Source organism: Anopheles coustani, chromosome 2, assembly GCF_943734705.1.
Source record: "Anopheles coustani chromosome 2, idAnoCousDA_361_x.2, whole genome shotgun sequence".
In the NCBI taxonomy this organism is placed as follows: domain Eukaryota; kingdom Metazoa; phylum Arthropoda; class Insecta; order Diptera; family Culicidae; genus Anopheles; species Anopheles coustani.
Window position 1 is genome coordinate 59573533 of NC_071289.1, and position 26126 is coordinate 59599658.

At 42.6% G+C, this 26126-nt stretch overlaps 1 protein-coding gene across 1 annotated transcript in view; it reads right to left on the reverse strand.

Moving 5' to 3' along the window:
- Positions 1-26126, reverse strand: part of LOC131264738 (uncharacterized) — a 44220-nt gene that overhangs the window by 16927 nt on the left and 1167 nt on the right. Inside the window, exons 2-4 of the mRNA XM_058267007.1 lie at positions 5755-5900; positions 1181-1391; positions 479-590 (exon numbers count right to left, since the gene is read on the reverse strand). Of these exons, the coding sequence (XP_058122990.1) occupies positions 479-590; positions 1181-1391; positions 5755-5900 (469 nt within the window). The remainder of the gene's footprint in view (positions 1-478; positions 591-1180; positions 1392-5754; positions 5901-26126) is intronic.

Below are 26126 nucleotides of genomic sequence, written 5' to 3' on the forward strand. Positions count from 1 at the left end.
CAACCTCCCACGGGGATACCGCAGCACCGGACCAGAATCATAGACCGCTCGCTATTGATAAAAGCCGGTCGCCTTTTCATCTTTGCCCACATCAAAAAGCGAGCGAGGCTGGTGAAATTTCGTCATAAATTGTGCCTTCACTGGCAGGCCGGTGGAAATCCCCCCAACCCCCGTCGTAGACCGCCGTGGTTTCGTCGGTTTTTTGTCCCCGCTCCGGCGCTGCGTGAGCTCCTTCCTAGTGACCGCTTTTCTCCCGGGGCTCGGCACTTGACGGATATTTATTTATTTCGTTCCGTTCACCGCCGGAGCACCGGGCGCTGTTTCTCGGCCCGCAACACCCTTCGATGGCCATAAATCTTTCATAACCGATCAACCGAGGCGCGTGAGGGCTTCCAGGGATTGGGGAAGTATAGCGGGAAAAAAAATCGTAAAGGAAGGAAAAACAGAAACCAAATACCTCGACCCATGCGATACTTACCAAAAGACATAAAGCGGACTTTCGGTGGCACGTTTCAGTTTGCATTCCAGTCGCAGTGTTGATCCTTCGTCTATATGCAAATCGGGCGCTTCGAGAATTTCTGCTACCGCCTCTGTTTGGCATGAAAAAGAAATTCGGCCGTAAAGGTTGGAAAGAAAGAGGAAAAAGGCATGAGATGAAGAAACTAGGACCATCGAAATGCATCAAGCTTCGTAGAACACTAGGAGTTGTTGGGTCGTTGAGTTGTTTTCGGGGGAAGTTTTTATTTTTCCTGACGGTTAAGTGCACGAATAAAACATCATTCCTCATAGCTGGCCAGTTCGAAGAAGGACTCGTTTTTAGCTTTGAGCCTGTCATTCCTGGTGAAGAAAATTCCACACTCGATAACTCGACAAACGGGAACCGTGCGCTCAAGCCTATGTTCATCCGGCGTACAGCAGTTTGACGTTTTTAACAACTTCGGATGCGAAAAACAACCTGTGCGAACCCTCGCTGCTTCAGGTAGCTTCCGGTTGCTCCCGAGTGACTTATAATTCATCGCGAATTAGCATATAAATTGCATTTCTTTGCGCCAGATTCCACGCGGTGGTGTCCATTCGGTGACCTTTATTTCGGGACTTGGGGCAGGATGCCGGAGATGGGAATAACGAACGCACCCGTTGTAATCCCAAACGCCCAATCGCTCCCATCGCTGCAACTTACCTACGATCCTAAGCTCGAGAAATATCGACTGGGGTGGATGGGTGGAAATTTGGCACTCGTACAGTCCTTCGTCCTCCTTGCGGGCGTTCTTTATCCGCAGCGCCCAGTTGCCGAGGTGCCGCGTATGCTCCACCAGAAACCGATCGTCGCTGCTGTACGTCGACAGGCCGACCGTCAGCAGCTGGTAGTCTTTCCGGCGAAACCAGGACACCTGAGGGAGAGGAAAGAGAAAAATGGCGCCGCACGGCGTGCGAGACGCGATCAAGTACCTGGCTGGACACGGACCGGGTGCAGATAACGGAACATTTCTAACACTAATGAAAGCAAAAGTGGGCAAATGGCAAAATTTAAGTGACTAAAAATTTAATTTCAACCGAAACCGAAGTCGACCCTTTTTCGTTCTATTAGAAAATAACTATACCGGGGCTTGGGCGGCCCAATATTTTCGCGCCGTGTAACCGGACGGCCCTTGACCGTACTTGTCGAATTTTACAAGCCATCTAGAGAACATCTAACCCCACAGTTGAGCCTTGCCACCTTACCTGTAGCCCGTTTACTTCCCTCTTCCAACCGTGAGCAAGATCTTCCCGCGGGACCCAACCTTGCCAGGCCCACAGCTCTTGGCCCGGGACGCAGTGTCGGATAAAATTTCAATTAGCAATAAATTCTTAAATTTTCACTTGTTGTAATTGCTCGCGCCGGGGATCGGGGCTGGAGCCGTTTTGGGCACAAGTGCTCGCCGGGTCGAACGGTATGCCAATCGGGCCGTTTTCGACGACAGAGGCCTACTTTGGGTGAAAAGATCGGCCGGTGGTACTGTGAAAGGCTGTAGGGGAAAAAGTAAAACCGAAACGGATGGCAAGATTTCCGGGGGAAAAACCCCGGTAGCGCAAAATTCATCGAACCTTGCCGCATACAATAAAATGTTCAAAATCAGTTACCTTCCCAGTGGAAGAGTGGGTGAATGTTGGCTGAAGGCTGAGGCGAGGGGAGTGGGGGACAATTGAGTTTCGCAACAACCGAAAAAATAAAAATAGAGTAAAGAAATGCCTCCCCAACAACTAATGGCACCCGCGAACCAACCCCAACGTCGGTCGGAACGGAGCCCCAATTGAGTTTCTCGAAGGTCTCGGATAAACACGGTCCAACGCCGTGGGTGCCCGGGCGAAAACGACGACGTATACGATGAACTAATCTTTTCTCGAGTGGCCATGAACCGGCAACCCGTTTGACATAGTTTGACAGGCCGAAATGCAATCTTCCGAAATGTTGCCTGCCTGCGAAAAATTCTACCAAACAACCCACAACCGATGGCGTGGGACACCAGCCGGCGATGTTTTGTTCTGCGCTTTCTTGCGCAAACACGAACGCGTCCCTTGGGGACGTAAAAAGGATGGCCGAAAGCGAAAAGTTGAAATTAATTTGAAACCTTTCTTCGTCTTCTTCGTGCGCAACGAATTATTCGAAAACTTTGCGCCACGAATGGGATTCGATTCGCTTTCCTCGCCGGCAAATGGAACCAATCGGAAGGGCGGACAAATACCGAGAAGACTTTCCAGTTTGCTGCCCTCTCGAATGAAGAGTTTTCGGAAGTTTTCAACACAATCGCCGGTATCATGGTTGCTACTTTTTGCATGTTGGCTCTTGGCATGGTAAATTAAATTTTAGCTGAAAAGGATTCATTTCGTACAAAGAAAAGCCTTGTTCGAAACTTCAATCAATAACATGAAAACTCGGTAAATCACAAAAATCTAACCTCAGTGATGAAGACATCATGCCTACTTCTAGGTCCCTCGCAATCCGATCCTTTCCCTTCCTTGCTCAAGAAATTGATAGGACACGTTGTCACACTTCATCAGCTTTTGCCCGCAGCTTTTTCAGAAGGGTCTGAACAATCGTGCTATCAACAGAAAAATATGTCTTGCCACCACCTCCGAAGGCAGCTCGATTATGATACACCAGTATCATCCGGAAACAAGCTGACTTTACCGTAGCAACATTCCTTCCACGTTTGGCTCTTGTTGATTTTGTTACGTCAAATGTCATAATCGTGCCAAGAGACTTTAAATTTTATCTTTATTATCGTTTTCCCACCGGTATTTTTCCCTCCGGCTCGCTGGCAAACAATGTCAAATGGTCACCGAGGACCAGGAAAAAGTAGATCCCGACGAACGTCGTACTAGTATCGAACGTGGTTGGTCACCTGCAATCCTACTGGAAGCGGTAACATCAGCCATGGCGGATGTGGTATAACGCAAAACGAAAAAAACGGTACTTGAGATGTATTTATGTTTTCACTTTGCTGAGCTGTGTGCTTCTTCGGGCTATTTTCATTGGACGCCCCTGAATCGATTTGAACAACCGAAAACGGTTGGAAGGACACCATTTTTCGGAACCGACGATACGTGCGAGGGATATTTTCTCTTCGAACATTTCCCTCTTTCCACCGGGAAGTGAAACACTCTCAGAATACTGGTCTTTTTTTCATCTGCCACAGTCGATGATGAAAACACGATATTTATAACGAAAACAAACCGGCTCGCCCATTCTTTTCGGCTAGACTATAGTAGGATTATGACGTACGGAACTGGCATCAAGGGATTTATTAAAAATTCCCTGCAGATTTTGCAAAACAAGCTATTTATGAATCCCGGGTTCTTGGTAAACAAATCTAACTTTGTTTTCTTGTTTTATTTTGAAATAATACGAAAGGATGCGATGAAATAAGAATAAATTGGGCCCCGGAACAGAAAATAATGCGGGTTTATTTTCGAACATCACTTGAACATGAGGTTAAGAACAAAAATTGTGTAGATGTTCTATTCAGATAACTTTTCCAGTGTTTCTGGGGAGATTTGTGTTGGTTCAGGTATAAGTAACATGATTCACGTATCCTTTCGAGCTGTGTGAAACAAATTCAGCACTATTTAATTTAAAGAATTGAGAGTGTTGTCCAAGAGCATATGGAAGCTAATTCATTTATATATACTCTTCTCATACTTGACAGCAATAGGCATGCCAAGAGCAGTTTAAATTAAATTTATACACATTGGAGCTGCAGAGGAAACGAAAAACCGAATCGAAAATAACTCCGACAGTCTTTCACAAAACTTGTCAGGAGCATCCGTACGATACGACAGAGCAACATGCTAGCCTTTCGAGTTAAAAATGAATTTATAAACTTAATCTTTTGCTTTCGAGATAGGAACTTGAATGCCAGGAAGAATGGAGCTAATTCGACACAAAAAGGTCACGTTGAAAAACTACTGCAATATGGTTTACTTGTGAGATGAAGGGTTTACGGATTGGAGCTTACGACTTATGAGCTTATCTTTCACATTTAAACAACTTTCATAATGAATGGAGAATTGTTTTGCTATTGCGATTGAGAATTTTGCTCAAGTGTTTAAAGTAAACGTAACCAAGATGGTCGTTTGAATTTAACACTTTTGGAGTACCATGTTTTACCTTTAGAGTTCGTGTTCTCTCTCCCAAAAGTGAAGAACTGAGAAAATTCATGAATTGTATGTCATACGTAATGTTCAGTATGGTTCGATAAAAAAAATTATTCTTTAAGATCAAAGTAATAGAACTTGAGTAATCGGCCATTCAACCGTGTGAAGCTTAAGAATACCTCAAGGATCAAAGTGTTGGAAGTAACCAGCAATAGCAAAGATTGGTTTGAAACAAAAAGAAAACACAACGAAATCAGAGCAGAGAACAAACGAGGGATAATAGGGTTAAAAACTTTCATTTGAACTATTTGTAAAGTTGTCTTATCTTTTTTTTTTCTTTGCGAAAATCCTCCACCACAATCCATTCCGACCGATGAGCCGAGCACTGGACACGGGAGAACGGGACGAAAATGTCGTCCACTTTTAACCATCCGTGACCGGTGTCGGTGGAATGAAATAGAGCCAAAGATAAAAGAAATCCGTTCCAGACAATCTGAGCAGATTTTCAGACTCACTTGCTAACGAAGGAATGTTTCAACCACAGTTTTACCGTTCAAGACGCGCATGGAACGTCTATAGAACCACTCTGGAATGAAATTCTCGGGCGGTTTTAAAACAAAGAGAGCTTTTATTATCCGGTTGAACTAGTGAAATAATCGTAAACCCCATGTTGGATCAAACCGTGGTAGGATACGAAAAATCGAACAGCATCGTCTAATGAGTATAAACAGTTATTATGCAATAATTTTAACAGCTTTTAACATGGTTTTTGATATATAAAGCTCTTAACCGTTATATACCAAAAACCATGTTAAAAGTATAATTAAAAGCAAACCAGCTCAATAGGCATTTGATTGTTTTAGGTAAAATTTCTTTGTGCCGATATCGTATCAATGTTAGGTGCCGTTCACTATCACAATGTCAATAAAGGCGTAAATCAAGACATCATGTTTGTGCTTTTAAAATTCATATTTCAAACAACATGTCGAAGGTGCTAAAACAAAAGTGTAAGCAAAAAGAAATCTATTCAAACTTAAAAAGACTACAATATTTCTTTGGAGTACTAAATCATAAAACTGAAGCAAACCAAAGCGTGTTACTAACAAAATACTTACTTACAGTGGCTGGTGTTGTCATGGTGACGCTGCACGGCAGCACCGCTAGGCCTCCTCGTTGACTAATTACCCTAGTGTTGTTCTTAGTTATAAATTGACTTTGTAATGGACCTAATGAGTTTCTGTGCGCAGCCTTCGCCTCGTTGGAGTCTGCAATGGAAGAAGAGAAGACCGTGGAGAATGATTCTATTAGGGCGACATTCCGGTACGGTTACGCCGCTGCTGGCGGTGTGCCATGTTGTAGGGGACTGCACAGTGCGGTAATGGTAATGCCATATCATTGGCTTCGGAGCCTACCCTTCGTGAAGATTAATGAGTTCTAGCGACAGATCGTTTTCTGCATCGGCTTAGCCGAGAGGCCGATTATTGTCATTCAGGAGTGATAAAACGAGCTACTTCCACACAGAACCATCCCCGGCGGCCCCTGCTATTCGCTCGGAGGGAAATGCAAATATCATGTCGTAATGAAGTTAAAATTTTTCTCCTTACCCTATAATCTAATCATCAAAGAGCTGGTTAGAGTTAGAGGAGTGGGAGTGTGAAAAACGAGCACTTCGGATAATGCATAATGCCTACTCCACCGTCGCACCCGGGGGTTGTTGCCATTCTCGGGCGTCAGGAAATCTGCTGGAAAGCGGGTTTCCGTGGGAGTTCCGAGAATTTGGCTCCAGTTTCATGAATCGTCAGAATTTGCTTGTTTGTGCTCATCATCATTATCGTCATCAAGGCGCTGCAATCATAATTAGAAACTCTCTTTACGGGTTCGAAGACAACGCTTCACGTTTCCCCCAACAAGGTGGGTATGTCCTCGAGCACATACTTAGTGTCAAGAATTTCCTTGCACGAGTTGAGTGTTCCATCTAATTTACTTATTGCGCCGAAAGGAAAAGTACGTGAAGTTATAGACACGCTTTTCTTTTAATGCGTACAAACATTTTATTCATTCGTAAGCGGAATAACATTCTGCCAAAAAGCGACTCTTGTTTTTGTACATTATTTCGTAAAAGTATCTTCACAGGCTTCTTTCACTTTTTGTTAAAACAATACACACCGCTCCGGTAATCAACATCTCATCACCATCACCGTACCAGCTATCTGTGCGATTGAGTCAAACAATTATTATTCATTCCCTTTGCACAGCGCGCAATATTTCCGTCCCATTAAGAGTACGTCAATGGCGCTTTGCGCGAACCACCATCGCGGTATTCGAATGGCTGAACTTGGCTGACTAATGACAAACCGCCAACCGATGATAATGCTCCCGGGAATCCAGCAAGGGCAGCAGTCAAACCACAAGACATAGCTAATTACATCGCTTGTTAGAGCAACCATTCCGGATGCCGTTACAGCGTCAAGAGTGTAGCATTTCCGGTAAATATTTCGCCCAGTGGTAAATAAGTATGGCTTGAGATTATTTGCAGTGTGTCATCACGCTTGAACTTTGCCACTATGAAACAGAGAATTACAATCGCTTCTACGCTGTTTGGTTAATGGGATTCGAATTTAATTACAGCCCGAAAAGAAGGAGAAGAATCGTTAGCTGCAAAAATGGATCGATTGATACATTTATCTCAGAATATTAGGTTGAGGACTTTAAGACGCATGCAAGCGAATGATCGCAGGAATGTATGCTTTCTTCAACTAACGCCAGGCGTACGATTAGATTGATTGAAATGGTACTATCTTTGATGGAAGCGAATCAAACCACCATCAGCAGCTGTCTTCACTGACATTTACTCGCTGCTTGGAGGAGCAATCGGAATGGATGAAAATTCAATCAATTGGCATCAATCGGAAGCTATGCTGGCGAACAGCTAATTCATCGCATTCCACTATGTGCATAATACCGTTCAGCTGCAGGGCACATTTCCAGCGAAATCGCACAGCCGATCGTCGATTGGGGAAACCGATTCCTCCTTGCGTTGGCGTTGGAGGAAACTCAACCGGTCGGACGGTCGGTCGGTCGGTGAGAGCAAATCGGTGTTGGCCACGAAAAGACGATTCAAATCCAGTTACAGCGAGTGAAATCATCGGTCGATAGGGACGGGTCGGTTTTCCCCCAGCTGAGCAGGGGCAAGGCACGTGCACTGCAAGACGTGGCAACAGCATAAAACGAGCAATCAGTTGTTTCAACAAAGATAACGGCAGCGGATGGCACAGCCAATCGAGACCGGTTCGTGCGCTGCGAGTTGAAGCGAATTCCAGCGTAGATTGAGTTAATTGACATTGCCATTTCACAAGGTGGGAGTGCTTTTCAAGCTCGTCTTTTTTTTCTCTTTGCTTCAGCTTAAACCAATGCAAGGAATGGTTCGGTCGAATAAGATAAGCGTTGATTGAATGAAAGCGAGGTGTATGCGGCTGGCAGATGGCAATGAATATTTAACCAAGTCATGAGTGGGCCGAGCCAATTAAAATACAAATCCCGTATGGCTGTTACGACCTTCATTACCGTTGCCCCTTTGCACGTCATCTGGGGTTTGACACGCCGTTGCTGTCGTTGGCACTAGTTTTTGCCTAAAGAGTAGTACTATTTGTCTCCTAGAAATATATTTTGCAGCAATATAAATTGTTTTTCCCAATTTAATTATTTGTTCACCATACACATCAAGCTGTCTAAACTACATCCATATTTAAAAATAAAATACAGTTTTTTCATCGTTCTTTTCCTCGAAATTTGTTTGCCCCCCCCCCCCCCCCCCGCAACCAAAAATCACCAAAATTAACATATCTTAGAATCGTATGTTCAAACAAAATTAATTCGTTTCATAAAATTTCTGCAAACGTAATAAGTGCCATGGCAGAGGAAATAAAAATTCAATAATTATATGGGAAAAAAATAAAACTATTATTTTGCTTCTAAGCAACCAATTTTATGCAATCTTCAGAATACCATTTTCCTTTGTTTCTTCTAACCTTCTATATTTTTTTAATTTTTTTAATTCAGTGCTCGCAAACTCTATATTAAGCATGTCATACTGATATGGGTGGTAATTTAGACATATTTGCATTCAAATAAACAATCACACGAACCGAGTGTTTGCTCATCGATTTATAAAAACGATTATCACTAAAATAAATTAAATATCAACGTCTGAAATTATGTGCTTCATGTAAAATAATTCCGTTAGGTCTGGGCTACAACAACAAAATGTTTTGGGCTACCACAATAGAACAAATCCTAAATTTGCTGTTTAATGATTTACATCGTGTAAGCGACCCAACGAAACCTGTTTGCATAAACCTTCGTGATTTTGCAATATCCAGATTGAATTTATTGTCTACCCTTCCCTGTTGAAAGGTTTATTCTACCTTGTCGTTTCTTTCTCATGACCCTTTATTATTGTCCAATCTATTTATACGGCCCATTCATGTCGGCGTCAATCTATTTGTCATCACCTGACCAAAGTAGTGTCGGGTAGTTTCAAATCGCATTCATCATCGCATACATTCATATCCCATTTGTCAACGCTGGGAACGCTGTCTCGATAAATGTGGCCTTTCTGCTGCAAAAAAGCACACACAGCCACACACGCATACGAAGCCAGTCAACACTCGAAGGCAGTCCCTGCTAATATATGCAAAAATGGTAATTGATTCATTGTTTCCCTGTCACCATTAATCATGACGCACGCGTTACCTTTTCGACCAAGTTCATCCAGAAGCTCCGCCGCGGTTCTAGTCTCCAAAGTTTCATCCAAGAATGTCCTCGATCGGTGCAAAATGTCGTACCGTACCGGTGTTAGTAGCTTCTTTGTGCGAAAGAATGGCTCTCGGAATGGACGTTGCGAACGGGGGGGATGGATGGACGAGGATTTGCTGAATGCTTGCAACGATTGGTCCATGTCGCCACGTATGATGGATACGAAACATGGTTGGCAAATTTAAACTCGCTTCATTGCGCCAGCGTGACGTGTCCCGGTGTCTAGCAGGTGCCATTACGGCACACACAGAAAAACTCCCTTTGCGCGGAGGCATGTTTCTAGCGCGAAAGTACTTCTGGTGGAGGGCAATAAATTATGCAAAACATGCTCCGTTTCAGGCAGCGTAATATCAACCGGTTCAAGCAAGAGAAAGAAACGAATCCCGACAAGACACGGAAAATGACTTGAACTTAGTAATGGTGTTGCGTTCTGCTCGACCACATCTCCCCCATGGTTTCCCCTTGCAAAACCCCAAGCAATGTGCACAATTACCTTCGCCTCCCTTCGACCTCTTAAACGAATCCTTGACCACCTGAGTGCGATGCTACGAGGCACACTACTGCAGAGTACTTTAAATTGTTGATTTGGGAGTAATTTGAAGCAAAATTAAGAAATTTGCTTTTAATGAAGCACTCTCCCGAGGACGCACTCGCACGACACCGACCTCTTCCCCCCCATCAAACAAACGACGGGACCGAAGTGTATATGAAGGCTACCATTTTTCTTTCCTTTTAACTTCCCAAACCACGACAGTTTCATTGAAAGAGCGCTCCAGCACTTTGCCATGAGTTGGGAGTGATATTTTTGTCCAGTGGTGTCCATTCACGGAAACCTTCCCCGCCACTGCCCCGCATAACTGTCTTTCATGTCTCCCGAGACAGTGGTAATTCGCTACAAGGGCGTCCTTCCGAGCGGTGGCCTTCTTCTGCATAATGCAGCAACCGAGTGGAAATCCAACGGTACGAAAGTTTTTAATTAATGGGCGAGTTGTAAGAAAAATCACAAATTTTAATTAGACGATAAGATTACAAACGTGAAAATGGACCGGGAAAGAAACTTTCGCTACGTTTCCCGTTTTTTCAGTTGCATAAGTACACGCCTTTCAAGCGGAAAGTATAAAAGATGTTCCAGTGGTGTAGAGTTTTCTGATTCCGGAAATGGATAAATTAGTGGAATCCAGAGCAGCACCGAACTTTGCTAAAAAGTGAGGCGTAGCATATCTAGATCGGAGGGTAATGCACTTGTCTTGTTCATCAAAAATAGATTTGTTATCATTATCATCGCCAATATTCCATATAAATTGATATAAAAGTATGGTCTGTAATGTTTGAAATGATAAATTGTGCTATTATTACATCCAATGGAAGTGATGAAATTGATTAAAAAGACAAATGAATTCTGTTAGCAATTCTTTTCCAATAGAGTGCCTATCCATGTTTAGCCTATCCTATGTGCATGAGTCCTTTCGAAAGATATCGCTTGAATAATATTTTGTCGCAAAGGCCAACCATTTTAGTCGTAAAATATGCGTGGGTGGATAGAATGGCGTTTGAAAGAGTCTCTGAATTTACCTTTTTATCTCCAAAAAGGATTTATAAAATGAATACCTCCTTCCTCTAACTAACCCTCATCCATCATTACCGGGATGAATGTGTTTCATAGAAAAATATGGTGGACATCGTGAATTGTATCGCGAGCGAAATTCAAAGCGTCCTTTCCAGGAAGAAAGAGAGTGTTCTAAATCATACTTTACGTTTTTTTATGACCACATTTTTTCCTACCACCTTCTTTTTTCGTACGTACGCCACCCCTCGGTAGATGGTTTACAACCAAGGAAATCAAAGGCAACCTAGATGTTTCCTGGCCTCCCGTTATCTCCTTCGAGCCCGTTTTTCGATCTCGTTCTTGTCCGCTTTTTGAATTTTTAGTTCCACGCAACGAAGCACCGAGGGATAATCCTTGACAAACGTTCCTTCAACAACGGGCACAATAAACCGACCGAGTGGAGATTTATCATATCCTTCAAACGTGAAAGTCACTTTCACTAGGCACGCGCGCCTTTGCGCGCCGAGCCACCGAGGAGTAAAAGGATGAGCTCATAAATCTTGCCTAGTGTTGCGTTAGAAAGTATTCACACACACACAAAAAAAGGAAATTGGCTTCATGAACAAGGGAGAGGAGGCAAAAAAAAGCACCCACTCTCATCACAATGACAATTTTTGTGTGAATCTCAGATCGGAATCGGGCTGGGGTGGCCCTTTATTCACTGCTTTCCCTTCCCACCCCGCCGTCGAATCGTGCGCGTAAGTGAAGGGAAAATATTATGATGATCTCCGGTGATGAGTGAACGAAAGTTAATCATCTGAATGATGATTGGGTCAAACGAGCGGGAAAATTGATCCGCCCCTGCGTCGGGCGTTCGGCTTTCGCCAGCCTTCACCCGGCCACGGATGACTGGGCGCCTCCATCACATCCATCTTGTTCGGGTAATGGGTCACCTTCGCCGGCACCATCGTTCGTCATAATTGTGCCAAGCGGGCAGCTGGAACGATCCATTTCCCTAACGATACTAGTTAGTTGCGTTGAAAGGTGAAATATGTGTGGTTAATGTGAGGCTGCTGGTAGACAGAGCAGCTTTTATTAGCCGACGTCCATCGTTGCGTTTGCTTTGCGAGGCGTACTCTGTATGAGAAAATTATTAAATTGAGTTTGAGGTTTTATTAGTTCTCCCGTTTTTACGACCCGATGTCGTTTTTAGTGGTCATTTGTTTGGGATATTTGTTCCCCTCGATGTTAATACTACAGTGCGGAAAAGGGTAGCTCTGAAAATCCTTAACTCCTCGCTTCGGTCAAACTGGCGATGGACAGCGTCGCATGAGCCAATCGAACCTCAGCGACCGTCAAAAAGAACGCACACCGGACGGCAGGGAAGGGAAGAAAAAAAGCTAGACGTGATGTGATTGGAATAAATTTTCATACAAATGCTACTTAATTATTAACGCCCCACATCGCAGGGGTTGTGAGGATTTGGGCCACGAAGAAACACATTCCAGGAAGTCAAGAAAGACATCAAGGGGACACATTAGCAAAAATCGAACGTCTGTTTGAACCCCGGGTGTGCTGGTCGTGTTTGTCGTGCCGCAATGCCTCCGCAGCCCGAAAAGAAATGCCTGAATGTTTCATGAGCCCTAAAAGTGCCACCGAGGCTCCCGGTTGTCGAAGGCCCGGGAGCGAACGCAAACCGGGCGACGACCTGCTAGAAAATGTACATTTTATCAGCAACCGGAACCGCTCCTGCGGAAGAAGCTTTATGGACGTCGTTGTGTATTCCATGCCCGGTTTGCCCACTCACCCTCGCACCATCTTGGCTGCGGTTTGGACGAGAAGCGGGCAATAAATACAATATAACTACATTACCGAACCCCCGGCACGACTGCAGCAATTCGGTGTGCGGTGCTTGGTAAGATGGTGTTAAGTCGCTTAGTTGCGCACCCAAGCATTATGTCCCGTTTCCGATTCGAAAGCAAGGAAGCGTTCGCCAGTAAAGCCGATCGATAGCGTTTGATAACGGGATTTGAAACACTTGCAGAAGTGAAAATAAATGCTATTGCGTTAAGCAATGAGGTAAATTAATTATCTCTTGAATACTGTGTCCAGTTTTCAGTCCAGAAGCTCCTCCATTTTTCTAAATTTAGTAAATTATCGATTTCATCATCTAAAATTCGTTAGAATGGAGTAAAGATCTGTTTAGAATAAAACTTTTTACTAAAAAAAATTTTCAAACATCTTTTAATAGTTATGTAAGGTATATCCGTAATATTAAAATAAGTTTATGAATATTTCTTAAACCTACTGCCTAGTTTCTATAGAGCCGCTTGCAATTTCGTCAGTTTTTGCTCCATATAACTGGTTTTAGTAACAATTTTTGTCCAAATCAGAGATATGCAACTCTACTTTTGCTGTCTCTAGTTTGAAATATTCAGTTTGGTATTTTTATAATCCGATTTCGAGCTGTCAATTCTTGAACATTTTTCGAGGCATCAGAAACAACGCTTCGTAGCGCATTTACTTTGAATAATTTCTGTGTTTTGTTATACACAAGATCGATTTCTGGTGCTTGAACCTATCCATTGTATCTTTACTGATACGAGTTGTTACATTACCTTGTTGGAAATTTAACTTTTCCGTATGAAGCATGGGTATGAAATACTTTTAACGTGATTCTAGAACCAAGTAATTCTTTTTTTTTCTTAGGTATGACTTTGCATGACTAGCTCGAACTTCCCAGAATCACAGAATGCAGCCAAAAAATTAATAATGAAAGACAGAAGAGGCACCATCAAAGTTGCGTTTTGAAAAATACTGTTTTTCGCTCAACTAATCTTCTTAGTAGCCTTCAAAATGTGTCTAGATTACCTAAATTTACTTTGTTCTTTCTTTTAGAAACAAAACCTATTAAAGTATTCAATTGTAAAACATTTATAAACGACCTATAATAGTCTAATGAATGGCTCTAGCTAAAAAAGTTACTATTTCGCATTGCTGATTCATATCTAATTTTGCAAATGCCAGACGTTTGGTTATACAACTATAAATGAAATTTGGTGCTCAAACCATTTTAGATCATTTTATTTCTGAATCATGCATTAAAACACAGCAGGGAGTCTGCTGTGCTTACAGACGTCTTATTAAATCTCTCATTAAACATTTCCAAGATATTTCTGCTCACTTCATATAGTTTTTACTATTTTCCGGTTAAATTGATCAAAAATCTTCGATTTGCATGTTTTGTGTTCTAGTTTTGTCATCACATGATGCAAACGTCCTACAAGGTAGGTCAACGACCGTATGCCTTCGTTTCTTCATTTGAAGCTTTTATTTTACTTTATTTTCCTTCTACAAAAACCTTTCTCAAACCATGGCTGACCGCATTTCCCGAAATTTGAATGAAGAGAAAACTTCAGTGGTGGTGAATATATTGTGAGAAAAGCCGATTCTAGACACAGCATATTTCCAATTGCTCTTTCTTCGTGCTTTTCATAAATGCTATAAGATAAAACATAATATAAATAAACAGTAGAACTACCGCACCAGTCATTTTGACTGGTCCGTTATTTTCTCAATTTCATTTATTTCTTAAGATAAAATAATTCTACGAAAAGTTAATGCATGACTTTTACATATCCAATTGAATGTTAAATTTTATGTTTTCAAAGATAAAATTGTCTTTTTTTTTAATGTTAAATTTTATGTTTTTAAAGATAAAATTGTCTTTTTAATATTGAGCATAAATTGCGATAAAGTTTTAAGCGTAAAACTCCTCGCAGTTCTAATGTTAAAGATAACATCGACGAATGAAACTTATGCTGAATACTATTTTGAAATTATTTGTATAAATTAGCACCCAGGAAAAACAAAATCATCCAATCTTATTTTATATCAGCAAAAACACTGACCTGATATCAACCGTGGACAATCTAAATTCTTCAACTAGTAGCGTGAAATTGGCGTCTTTTTTTAATAAAAACGCGCTACCACAATCCAAGGCAGCCGATCGCGGCCCGTGCCGGAATGTCAGCGAATCGGAAAACTTTATCCGGATGTCGGATCTGAAATTTGTCACCTCGTCGCATTCTGCCGAAACACCAGCCGTTCCTTCGCCAAAGTTTAACTATTGCCCACAAGCCCAGGCCAGCGGGAAGTTTTTCCCCGAAAATCCTCCAATTCATTAGCATACAAATGTCGGGGATAATGTAACTTTACGTTCCTTGATCGAAGCTTTATGCCGTTCACCCTTTTCCATTCTTGGCCGAGGATGGAAGGGTGTCAAATGTCGGCGAATGAAAAGTCCATTCCTGTTGCCAGCCGTGTTGGAAAATCTTCCGCAAAAACTTACACCGAACCCTTTTTTGCTATAAATATCTCAACGTGCCACGTGGGAAGCGCTAAAAACTCTTCCGCTTGTCAGAATTCTTCCCGAACCAGCAAAGTAAGACGGCGGGTTGAAGAAAAAAAATCAAGAAAAACCAGGGGTTGAACATTTTCACTTCCGGGCCAAGGTTTGGGTGCAGCTGGTTTCCGGAATCTAGACGATCTGGCCGATCGGAAAGTTTTCTACGCACCTCGTTTCACCCCAAACCAATGCCGGACCCTCCCCAAAAAACGGGTCAGCTTATCTGTGTTTTAGTATTCTTTTTTTATTTCTGAGCTTCCCAGTACGCCCCTTCCCTCACCCCGAGGCCACACCTTCGACCGGGTAGACTTTTGATTTTAGGGCTCGGGATTGGAAAATTCCCAAGATCGTAGGGTGAAGATTAGCTACACCTCCCGGAAGAGCTTCTCGGAAGAGCCCAGGCCACGCAGGGCCACGTTTTACAAACTCACTCGCGTTAAGACTCGTTTCCGTTCCTTCCGATTAGGAATTAAGGTAGCCCGAATTCTTGGAAAATTTTCCCTTCTCACACGCCACCCTCGGCCTTGCCTTTTGGGTTGAATGCCCCATCCATTAGCCACACAGGGCCTCGAGACGGTTGAACAGGTAATCTTCCCAGAGCGATTCGAAAGAATCTGCCGAACCCACGAAGCTCCGAACAACTGTCGGACAACTGGTGAGCCCGGTATTAAGGGTTATAATTGATGGATTTTTCAGTTCGCAAAAAGCCTGCAGCTTAGGCCTGGCGGTGGGGATGTGCACTTTAAAGGCTCCCCGATAAAGGTAGGAACGTGAGTGGATTGACCAAACTGACGCCTTGGGGAGAACAGCGAAGGCCGGCACATTTCCACTAAATCATTCATCGCTCCCAAAGCTTTCCACCGTAGTAGCCTCCGGAAATCCGATTTATACGTATTACATCGGTTCAGTACACACTCCCATAAACATACACATACACATCTCGAGCAAACAACGCCCTTAGGGAACTCCCAGTGGGGTGGAGTGGAAATTGGTTTTGCAATATTTTCTTTATTTTACGGATAATCAGTCGCAAACTGCTTGCTGTACAAGCGGTTTTAAGAAAATATCAATCGCTGACTGCCTTCAGCTCCCCAAAGGCATCGTCGATGGATGCTGCCGGATGCTGCACAGAGGATCTAGATGCCCGGGTCTCCTAAACTCCTTTCGTTTGCACAATGGACGCCAAGGTAAACACAGCGTCTTGACGAGAGCATCTCGGTCACCGGGGAGACCAAACCTCTTGAGGAAACCGGCCGGGCGGAAGGGTGGATTTGTTTTTCCAGCTGAAATAATGCGGTCAAAGGGGGCGGGGGACGAGGGCCGGGTCAAATCTCTAAACCTTTCCCTGCGCCTGCCTGCCTTCGAGAGGAAGTAATCTCATGAGCTTCGCTTGCTCAGCAGAAAGCGGCAGCAGCTCGGTAAGACGACATCAGACATCTTATGCTTCGGTTACGCTTTATTGTGTTCATTCCACCACCACCACCAGCTCCGTGTGCTCATCCCCCTTATCGTTATCTTTCCATCGATAGTCACTCGGTGACTGATGGGGGGCAATCCATTTGCCCGCAACCAAAGGCAAGCTGTGATGACTTCGGTCCACTCGGGAGATCGTTTTTCTGCCCCGAAAACAGTCGCTGCGGACGTTGTTGATCCACTCGGCTGGAAAAGATAAATCGGGTGAGCGTTCTCCGTGGAAAACCAGGTGAGGGGGAGAGAGGGCAGACGACGACGACGATGATGATGACGACAAAGGCCAATAAACTAGCGATGCCCAAGTTTTGCGCACCGTCTTTCCGGACGACTTGTATTGGGAAGTGTTTGTGTACACACTTGAATAGTGTGAACCACCGCACGGATGAAGGACACCGCACCGGAAGTGGGGAATCAGCCCCCTGTTTGTCACCGTGGGGAGAATATATCTTGCCCCGTTTCGGTGGCATCCGAATGGGGCAAGCAATCAGTCGCGCCTATTGCGTGTGCCAGAGAGCAGGCCAGACCCTCGCCTTTGCTCGGTGATTAGATGTCACGTGCAATTAATACCGGAAAATCCCGGTCACTGCCCACTGCCACTATTGTGTCAAAAAAGGGAGGATGGTTAGGACGGGCTTACTTCCGGCTTAGTGCGACTCCTGGCTGTCCGATCGATGCCGCTCGGCGGAGGGAGGAAGGTACAGGGAAACTACTACGCTGACAAAGTGGAACACAATGTAGGACATGGAAGGCGTATAACAAGCCGCCCAAGCGAATGGCTTTTCGATAAGATTTATGACGGTGAGCAACTTTTATTCGCTCGTTCCCTGGCCTCTTGGGGCAAATCATTTTCTCGAGCAGTCTATAAAAGGTCCTTTTCTTATGAATTCAATTCGAAGGAGAAGTATTATTGTTTATGTATTTCTCATTTTATAAAATCGATTGTTTTGTAGAAGATTGATTTCATTTGCTATTCAGAAATATACATCCTTGGAATTATCACTTCAAAAATATCACATAAATAATCAAAATTCAAACATAACTGCAATAGAAAACCGTTGAGTGGGTTGAAATTTTTAAAATCATCTTTTGGTTCTCGTATACCAAAAATTTCTTACCAATAAAGTGAGCAGGATCTTAAAACTAATAAACACTCATAAACAATTTGTCTAAATGTTTTGAAAGTAATTCAGCTATAATAACTCAGAAAGTAATTAATTTATGTCAAGTTGTGTTGTGAAACGTTTGTGAGTAGACATTGTTAGGCGTGGATTTGAAAGTGTTTAAATTTTTAGTTCTAGTTCGTCCCCATCATCAAAAACGTATCTTACGCAAATTCAACTCTTGAAACCCGCAATGTTATTTGCTGTTCCTAAAATTTCTTACACATATATCAGCTTTCGAAGAGTTTTTAAACTGTACATAAAGTTATAAGCCACGGCTAAAGCGTTAAGTGACGGTGCACTTGCTCATAAATCTATTTTACGAAGTTTCTTGTAGAAGCTATTGACGAGTGTTAAGCAAAAGTCATAGTGCAACGCTAAACACCATGTTAATTCCCCAACCATAGACATCACATTCATTTTATATTGTAACGCATAATGAAAATGTTTTGAAGTTGTATATTTGAAAAAGTATTTCAATGTTTTATACCAAGTCTTGGATATTATTCAAATTGGTTCATATTATCCACTTTATATTTCCTACGAACATCAATGATAAAATCAGAGCTAAGACTCTGTAATTTTCCTTAGTCAAATTCCTTAGTAGAATTCTCTACAAACCTTTGTAAAAATAGTTTGAATAACACTTATAAGAATATAATTACGATAAAGATATGACAGCAAATGATACGAAATTCGACTCAATCCAAAATAATTTCCGCTATTTAAAATGGTGAAATTGACTGAGCATTTCCAATAAATAGGTAAAGCAAAACTAAATCTGACCAATCACGGCAAGCTACATATCATCATATCAAAATGTTATTATGCGCAAGAATAGCTCCAAGCACACGTTGTTACGAAAACAAAATCGCAGTGAGGCAGGACCATCTGCGCGACTTACGAGAATCGATCAGTGAAGCTCATTAAAACTTATCACAAGCCCAGCGTTACCGTGCCAACCACGCCATCGCAAAGTAATGGGAGATTGCGTTAATAAGTGATTTATTTATCACGTATCCCGGGCGGGAACCGCTATCCTGCTCGAAACGGTCGCGACTCCCAGCTGTCGATAGTTTGGGCGTGGAAAATTACGAACCCGAGAGGATATGGAGCACACGATAGCGCCATGTGGATGCCAAACCGAGGAAACTTTCACAACTATCCGATAAACATTTAATTATTCCAATTATGAAATCGGGCTCGGTACGACATCGGGCTACCTGGGCGAAGGCACATGGGTAGCAATTAGGTAAAGTTCGAGCGCCAAGGAAAACACCTCGGAGAAGAAAACCCCTGATGGGGTTTGGGGCCAAGGGATTCGAGTCCCTGTTGCGATGGGAAGATGGTTGATGCTGGAGCATGGAAGGTGAGCCTTGTTATCTTTCACGATTCTCGCATAATTTCTCCCCATGGAGTATTCTTGCGGTGTGTCAATCTTGTCTTTGGAATCTTGGAATCGATTCCTAGCCAACCATAGTGGGTAGGATAGAAACCGCAGGAGCAATTAAATTTGAAATCTATTTTTATCTAATTTTCACCTAATACCTACGGTTGTCTTAAACAGCCATAAAGTTAACCAGAGAAAATTAAATTCTCGGAATAATTACACAAAAACAAACTATTAATATCAGCTTTTTTCAAATAATCATCACATAAAGAGTATTATGCGTTTTCCGTGAAAAACAGTTTCAGGCTGCACTTGACATTTACTATCTTTCATGATGCAACTGAACTTCATTCCTCCGACAAACTCGCCGCGATTTTCATCGTTCATTTTTTCCCACCTAAGTCTATTGCATGTCGACAAAACTCGACAGCTCAAAAAAAGGACTGAAATAAGCTTCAAAAATCACTCTTGCTTCCTGGACTCTCGCTACCTGATGCGTTAGAGCGTGAAGCGGAAAACAGCGGCATACGTTCACACCACGAATAACCGAACCATAGCGGTCGGTTCGAAATGAAACATCCTTATTCGAGCAAAACTTGTTGGACGATCTTCTGCTGTTTTGCTCCAGGACTTTCCCACGAATTTCATTTCTGTGAGAAAAAATACTAGCCGCACCGAGTTTTTATTACGGTATTGAAGTGTTTTTTCTCGTTTCACTAATTTTTGCGTAGCTAAGTGTGAAATACTTCTTATAGTTTTTATTTTTAAAACTTCTACGGGAGCGAAAACTTCAGGAAATGCAAAAGCTGTACCGTTGGGCACATTTTCCGATATTAGAAAGGTTTTTTACCTTTTCTGTTCGTATTTTCAGCGGATTTTCTGTACAAAATATAAATATGAATATCGATTTTATTTTTGAATGCTTTGAAACGACGTCATACTACGGAGGACGACAGATTTGAAATGTGAATGGTTTGGATCTCTTCCGACAGCTGGTAACGAAAATGACGAATGAGGCGTCAAATTGAAAATTTGCTCAATATCATTATCCGATTGCGTAAAACCGTTACCGTTACTTTCCATATATCCATTCTTTAACCATTTTTCAACAGCCTAAAAATAATAAAACGATTTCCAAACTATCGGATTCTTTTGCTCTTTTTTCACACGTATTTTTAAATTGTGGGGCAAAATGAGCCAAATTGTGAATCAGGACGTTTGTTCAATAATAATAATTTAAATAGAACTATTTATCGTGATACCATTATCGTAGGTGTCTGCAATTCCATCACAAAGTATAATTCATACAAATGTGTTTCTTTCTAAAAATAATGTTTTGTTAGTGAGGTACTTTTACTTTTTTTTATAGACACTCATGTCGGTATGAATGCATTTTGTTTAGCTAAAACTGTCTGAAGCCAATGTTACATGATTTCAGACATAATTAATTTCCTTCAGCATTCTCTGTCAAATCTCACCACTGAAGCACCTTTCTCCTGTGTGAAAGCATGATTAGTGTGGGAGTTCTATATCAATTACTATTTCAACATTTCATTAGTTTATTTTGTAAATACACCAACACGCAATTGAGCAATCGTCACCACGGACTATTAATTAATATTTTCCAAAACACCACATCAAACGCGGTTTTTACGCTGAATCATTACAATACTTCCTGGAAGCTCGTATCAATCCGAAAAGAAAAATAATTATCTTTACATCACTGCTTTATTACGATCTATTCTCTGCAGGCCCAACGGTTTTCCAAACACTTTCCTAACCAATCACATTTCCTTCCCCGATGACACGAGCTGGAATGGAAGCGCTTGAGCGTGAAGCGATAGTGAATAGACGATTAAGCGCTAGATAATTTCGCGTTTGGTACCACTCCATCTTGCCCGAGTTTGATTAAAGGATCAATCGATTCGAAACGGTCCGCTGAGCGATTAGTTGAACGATTGTGTGTAGCTTGTGGAAAGCGTAGGGAATGTGCTTACTTTGCGGCTTCAATAGAACAGTTCCCGGAGGGATGGAGGAACGCAATGAAGCGTATGTGGGAAATTCTAGTTTATTTCTGCTTGATTACTGATCGCTCCGTTTGGCCACGAAATCAATTACGCAAATAGTAATTCAATATCCATCGTGGCCTGCGGTGCGATGTGATGATTTTATTAACTTTGAAATAAAATAACTTTGGACTCCATCGAAAAACACATTCCATCGATATTGAATTGCTCCGATTGAGTTTGATTCGAATTGAAAAGAATTCCGCTCGGCACCCCTGACGGAGTGGAATAAATTTTGCCATTTCCGGGGAATATATAACACTGCTTGAAATACCTGCCATAATTACACTCACCCGGTGCGATACGAGAGGCTTCAAATACCATTAGCCTAATGGACTTCTGGCAGACATTTTTAGCAACAATTTCGACACCCGCCCCACCCATAAAGCTATCCACCAAACGTATGCGTCAGCATGGTTATCAAGCAAAAATTGCACACACACAGATACACCCTATCGTCTATGGTTTTCAGTGCCTCCAAAATGGAAATTCCTTACATCAAGTTGCGAGTGCCGTGCATGATGCGAGTACGATGTGCTATTCAGGAACGCTATTCTTTTTTTCCTCCTTTTCCATCCAACACATACGGCAACTTTTGCACGCCGAAAAGGGAAGTGTTTTCATTTTTCTCGGTAAAGCATTTTTATAGGCTATCCTTTCTGACCCGGGAGGATTTTCCGGAGGATTTAGTCTGCCTACCCTAGTGACATGACTATGGACCGCACGTTGAACCGGGGTTGACTGTACATGTGACCCTCTTCATATGACACTTGCCCACATGAAGGCACGAAGATGAAGTCAAAGTATTTTTCCATTTTCTTTTTTTTCTCCTCACCCGTTCTCTGGAACGCTTATTCGCAGGTGTTGGTTGCAGGGCCGGGGATTGGGAAAAATGGCTGACGGTGGAAAATGTTTCAGGAAAACTTCCTCAGCACAATTTTGCGACGGGTAATGATCGGCATAAAACCTCCGACCACTTCCGGTGGACATGCAAGGATGTGTGTTGGAGCCGGCCGCCTTCGGGACGGTGCAACCTCATTGCTGTACGCTTTATTAACACCGATTTTTCGCTGTCCTTGGTTTTCTTTCTTGATTCTATCCACCATCACGTGGTTGGAGCTTTTTCGATGACACCATTTCTACAACCAACTCCTGCTAACTGAGGCTGTCCAGCGAGCAACGTTTTCCATGCCGTCGTGCCTCGAACAAACCGAAACCTTCAAGCATTCACATTTCACTTCACACAAACTCCGACCCATTTTACACATGTTCATTACAAGCTATCAAAATTCCACAATCTCCATCTTCCATCGGTGGGAGCGGGTCGCTCAAACGACTGCATTTTCCCCGGACACTTCCTGCCAAGCACCGAGGCCCGCCCGAGCTTCGAAAAGTTTTCCCAGCCGCGCCGTGTGGGAAGCGGCGGGGGGAGTACCGGGTCTAACTTTTCCATCGCCCATTGCGCTGTAATGCATGCAAACAACAATCCAATGTCGTCGGTGGTGCGTTCGTTGCTGGGCCTAGTTGCGCAAGCGAAAACGGAAATGCTCGCACACATCGCCACCCGCAACAACGTCGACAGTCGAGGTCGGGGAACAATAGCGGGCCAAGGATTCAACTTTCCACTTCTGAGGTAAAACTCAGAATCTACTTCGCGGAAGTAGATGGAGGAAAGAAAAATAAAACAACCGTACCGAAACGATGTTTGGAGAATCTGTAATAGAGTCCTTTATGCTCGTCTTGTTGTCCTACATATGCACGCCACGTGTAGGGGAAGGTAAGGTAATATGAACCTCCGAATGGATAAGGAGTTTTATTATACGTAAAAAAAACCGATCAAAATTTTTGAAACATAACTATCAACACTTTTTTTATGTTTCACAACTTCAAACCACAACTTCACAAATATTCAAATGTTATCTAAGCTACCAAGTTTCAAAACGAAATTTTCTCCAAAGAACAAATAACAAAGCAATTCCATTAGACAAGGACTGCTAGTATAGGTATGGTTTCTAAGATGAACAAAACTCATCAAGATGTGACGAATTTTCTCAGGTGCACATATTGGTTTGGATGCCACAATTCCCCAAGTCGGAAGGGTTGTTTACCTTTACCGAATAGATTAACAGACCCTGGTGTATTTAAAGTATAAAATTAATAATTTATAAACTTTCTTAGCTTTTCTTCGTAATTTACCTTAGGAAGCTTCGTTTGCATCTCAGTATTAAGATTTTGTCAACAATATACAACTATTTCTTTCTGTTAACATTCCGAAAAATGTTTTTAGCCATTGAGTTATGCCAACCTAAATTAAATAAACTAGAAGCTACGAACGGAGAATCTGTTAAACATTGATTTATTCTGTTTGCTTGAAGATGAAGCATCCCCATGTCTCTTACGAAGGACTATGAACTATTGTTGTGGCTTATGAATTTTTTGGCGATCTATGATATGAATCTTTCACCTAACATTCATTCAGATGGATTCATGAATCTTTGGGGATTAGAATCTTCAAACGTTTTTTAATCTTTCCAAACTTCTATGAAACTTCATGAATCTTTCATGGATCTTTCACGACTCTCTATGATCCTATCATTGGCTTCGATCAGGGCTCCCAATTCGATCGATGACTACCAATTTTTTGCTGTTCACTTTTTATCAGCTAAGTAATCTTTGGGTTTCGTGAATCTCTAATTAAATAAATCTCTAAACATAAATCTCTAAAACACAAAAAATCATTCAGATTCATGAATATGAATCTGAATTACACAACTCAACAATGAACAAAAGTTATGAAGATTTCATTGGTGTCATTTATTGAACAACCTTTTCAGATACTTGATAATGTTACTGCCCAAGGACTAAATGTAATGTATACTCATGTCATACCTTTGAAAAGTATTAAATCTTGGAACTCCAAATGTGTCATTTCTTTTAATGTGTAAACACTAACGTAACATATGATTTAAGTTTCTAAATTGAGCAACACAAATACCAAAATGCATTTTTCCCCACTTTCCCCTACGGGTACCGAGGCTCACGTTACAGCAAAAGTCATGTTTCGTGCCCCGATCGACAGGGCTGAGACTTTCCGGCAGGGACGGGACCTTCATCGCCTTTCGTAGGCTTCGGATGTGAATAATCCTACGAAACGGTAACGCGATGGAAACCTCTCCACCGCCGGGCAGCGTTCGAGTTAGTTTTGCGTTCAAGTTTTGCACGTTTCCACCCCGGCGTATCCCTGCGTTTCCGCCCATTGGCTCGATCTTTGCCGTTCATGTGCAAAGTGAAGGAAGCTTGGATCCCAATAAGAAACAAGCTGGGGTGTGGGTAGAGGCCGGATGGTTGAAGTTCTGTTTGTATTTTTGCGTGCCTGACGAAGAATGCGGACAGGCGTCTGCTGGATGCTCGTGCAGAGGCCCCGGGCGATTGTGTTTGTCGTGCCGGGCTGTTAGACGACAATCGGGACCTGATTGCCCGCAAGCTTGCGGTCATGTGGCGTGCTTGCGAATGGGAAGAGTTGAAAACACAAAGTTTATCTTGCTCTCTGCACATGTGGATCGAGATTTCCGAGTCATGTTTGAGCATGCAATGTTACATTGCCAACGTAAATGGACCAAAAGTTGTATCGCACCATGATGTGCCTTTGCTGTAATGTGTTTGTTGTTTTCGCTTCATGTTAATATTGTGGCATCGTGTTGTTTTGTTGCTTTAAATTTGGCAAAACTAAAAAACGAATTAAGAGGAAAACAGCGTGTCATTCATACTCATTCGGAATGCCTCTTGGTGATGTTTTGGTTTCACCGCAATTATCTCATTTTCACAATACAAATCATAACCATTTATTTCATCCATAAATCTACAATCGGAATTTCTTCCTCTGTTGTTGAATTTCACCACATCTAAGTCTTTCATCAAATCCATAATTAATAAACAAATTCAACCAGCAGAGGGGGATAAAATCCTACGGGAGTTTAACAAATGGACACTTCCACTTTCCAATCAACCTCAGCGCTCCATCCGTCCCGCGTGCTGTTGAATTCTCAACCTTGAAACCTTGAAAGCCTCCAACTTGCCCCATTTCTCCGAATCGTTTTTCCAGTGAAAAGTTAACAGTGCTTAATGGCAACGCGCGAAAAAGTTCCAATTGATGGCAGGGAGCTCCGGTAGGGCGAAAGCAAAAAATCAAACTTTCGTTTGTTCCGGCGAAAAGGTGAGGCCTAATGACCGGGGAAAAAGCGGCACTTCGGAAAAGTCCTTTGTGCCGGGCGCCCCACACCCCACGTCTATCGCTACGCAAAAACCAAAATGTAATTAATTTATCCAATAAGTCTTCCGCAGCCCGGTGAAAGTCAGCCTTGCGCGGCCAAAGTAACAGCGACGTCGGCAGGCACATTGATGAATTCAACGTTACGTCGGCTGTTTTCTCCCGGGGGGCGTGGGCCGATACCATTGCTGGGAGGGTATTTTTAATGAGCTGGAACTGCTTTCTCGTCCAACCGTACAGGCGTTCTGCCCGAACCACCCGCCGATACCTGGTACCAGGTTAACGATGAAAAATATACCGGTAGCTTTAACACACTCTGAGACACTCTGCATTTCATCCCCCTCCCCCACCAGCCGGGTGGTGGGA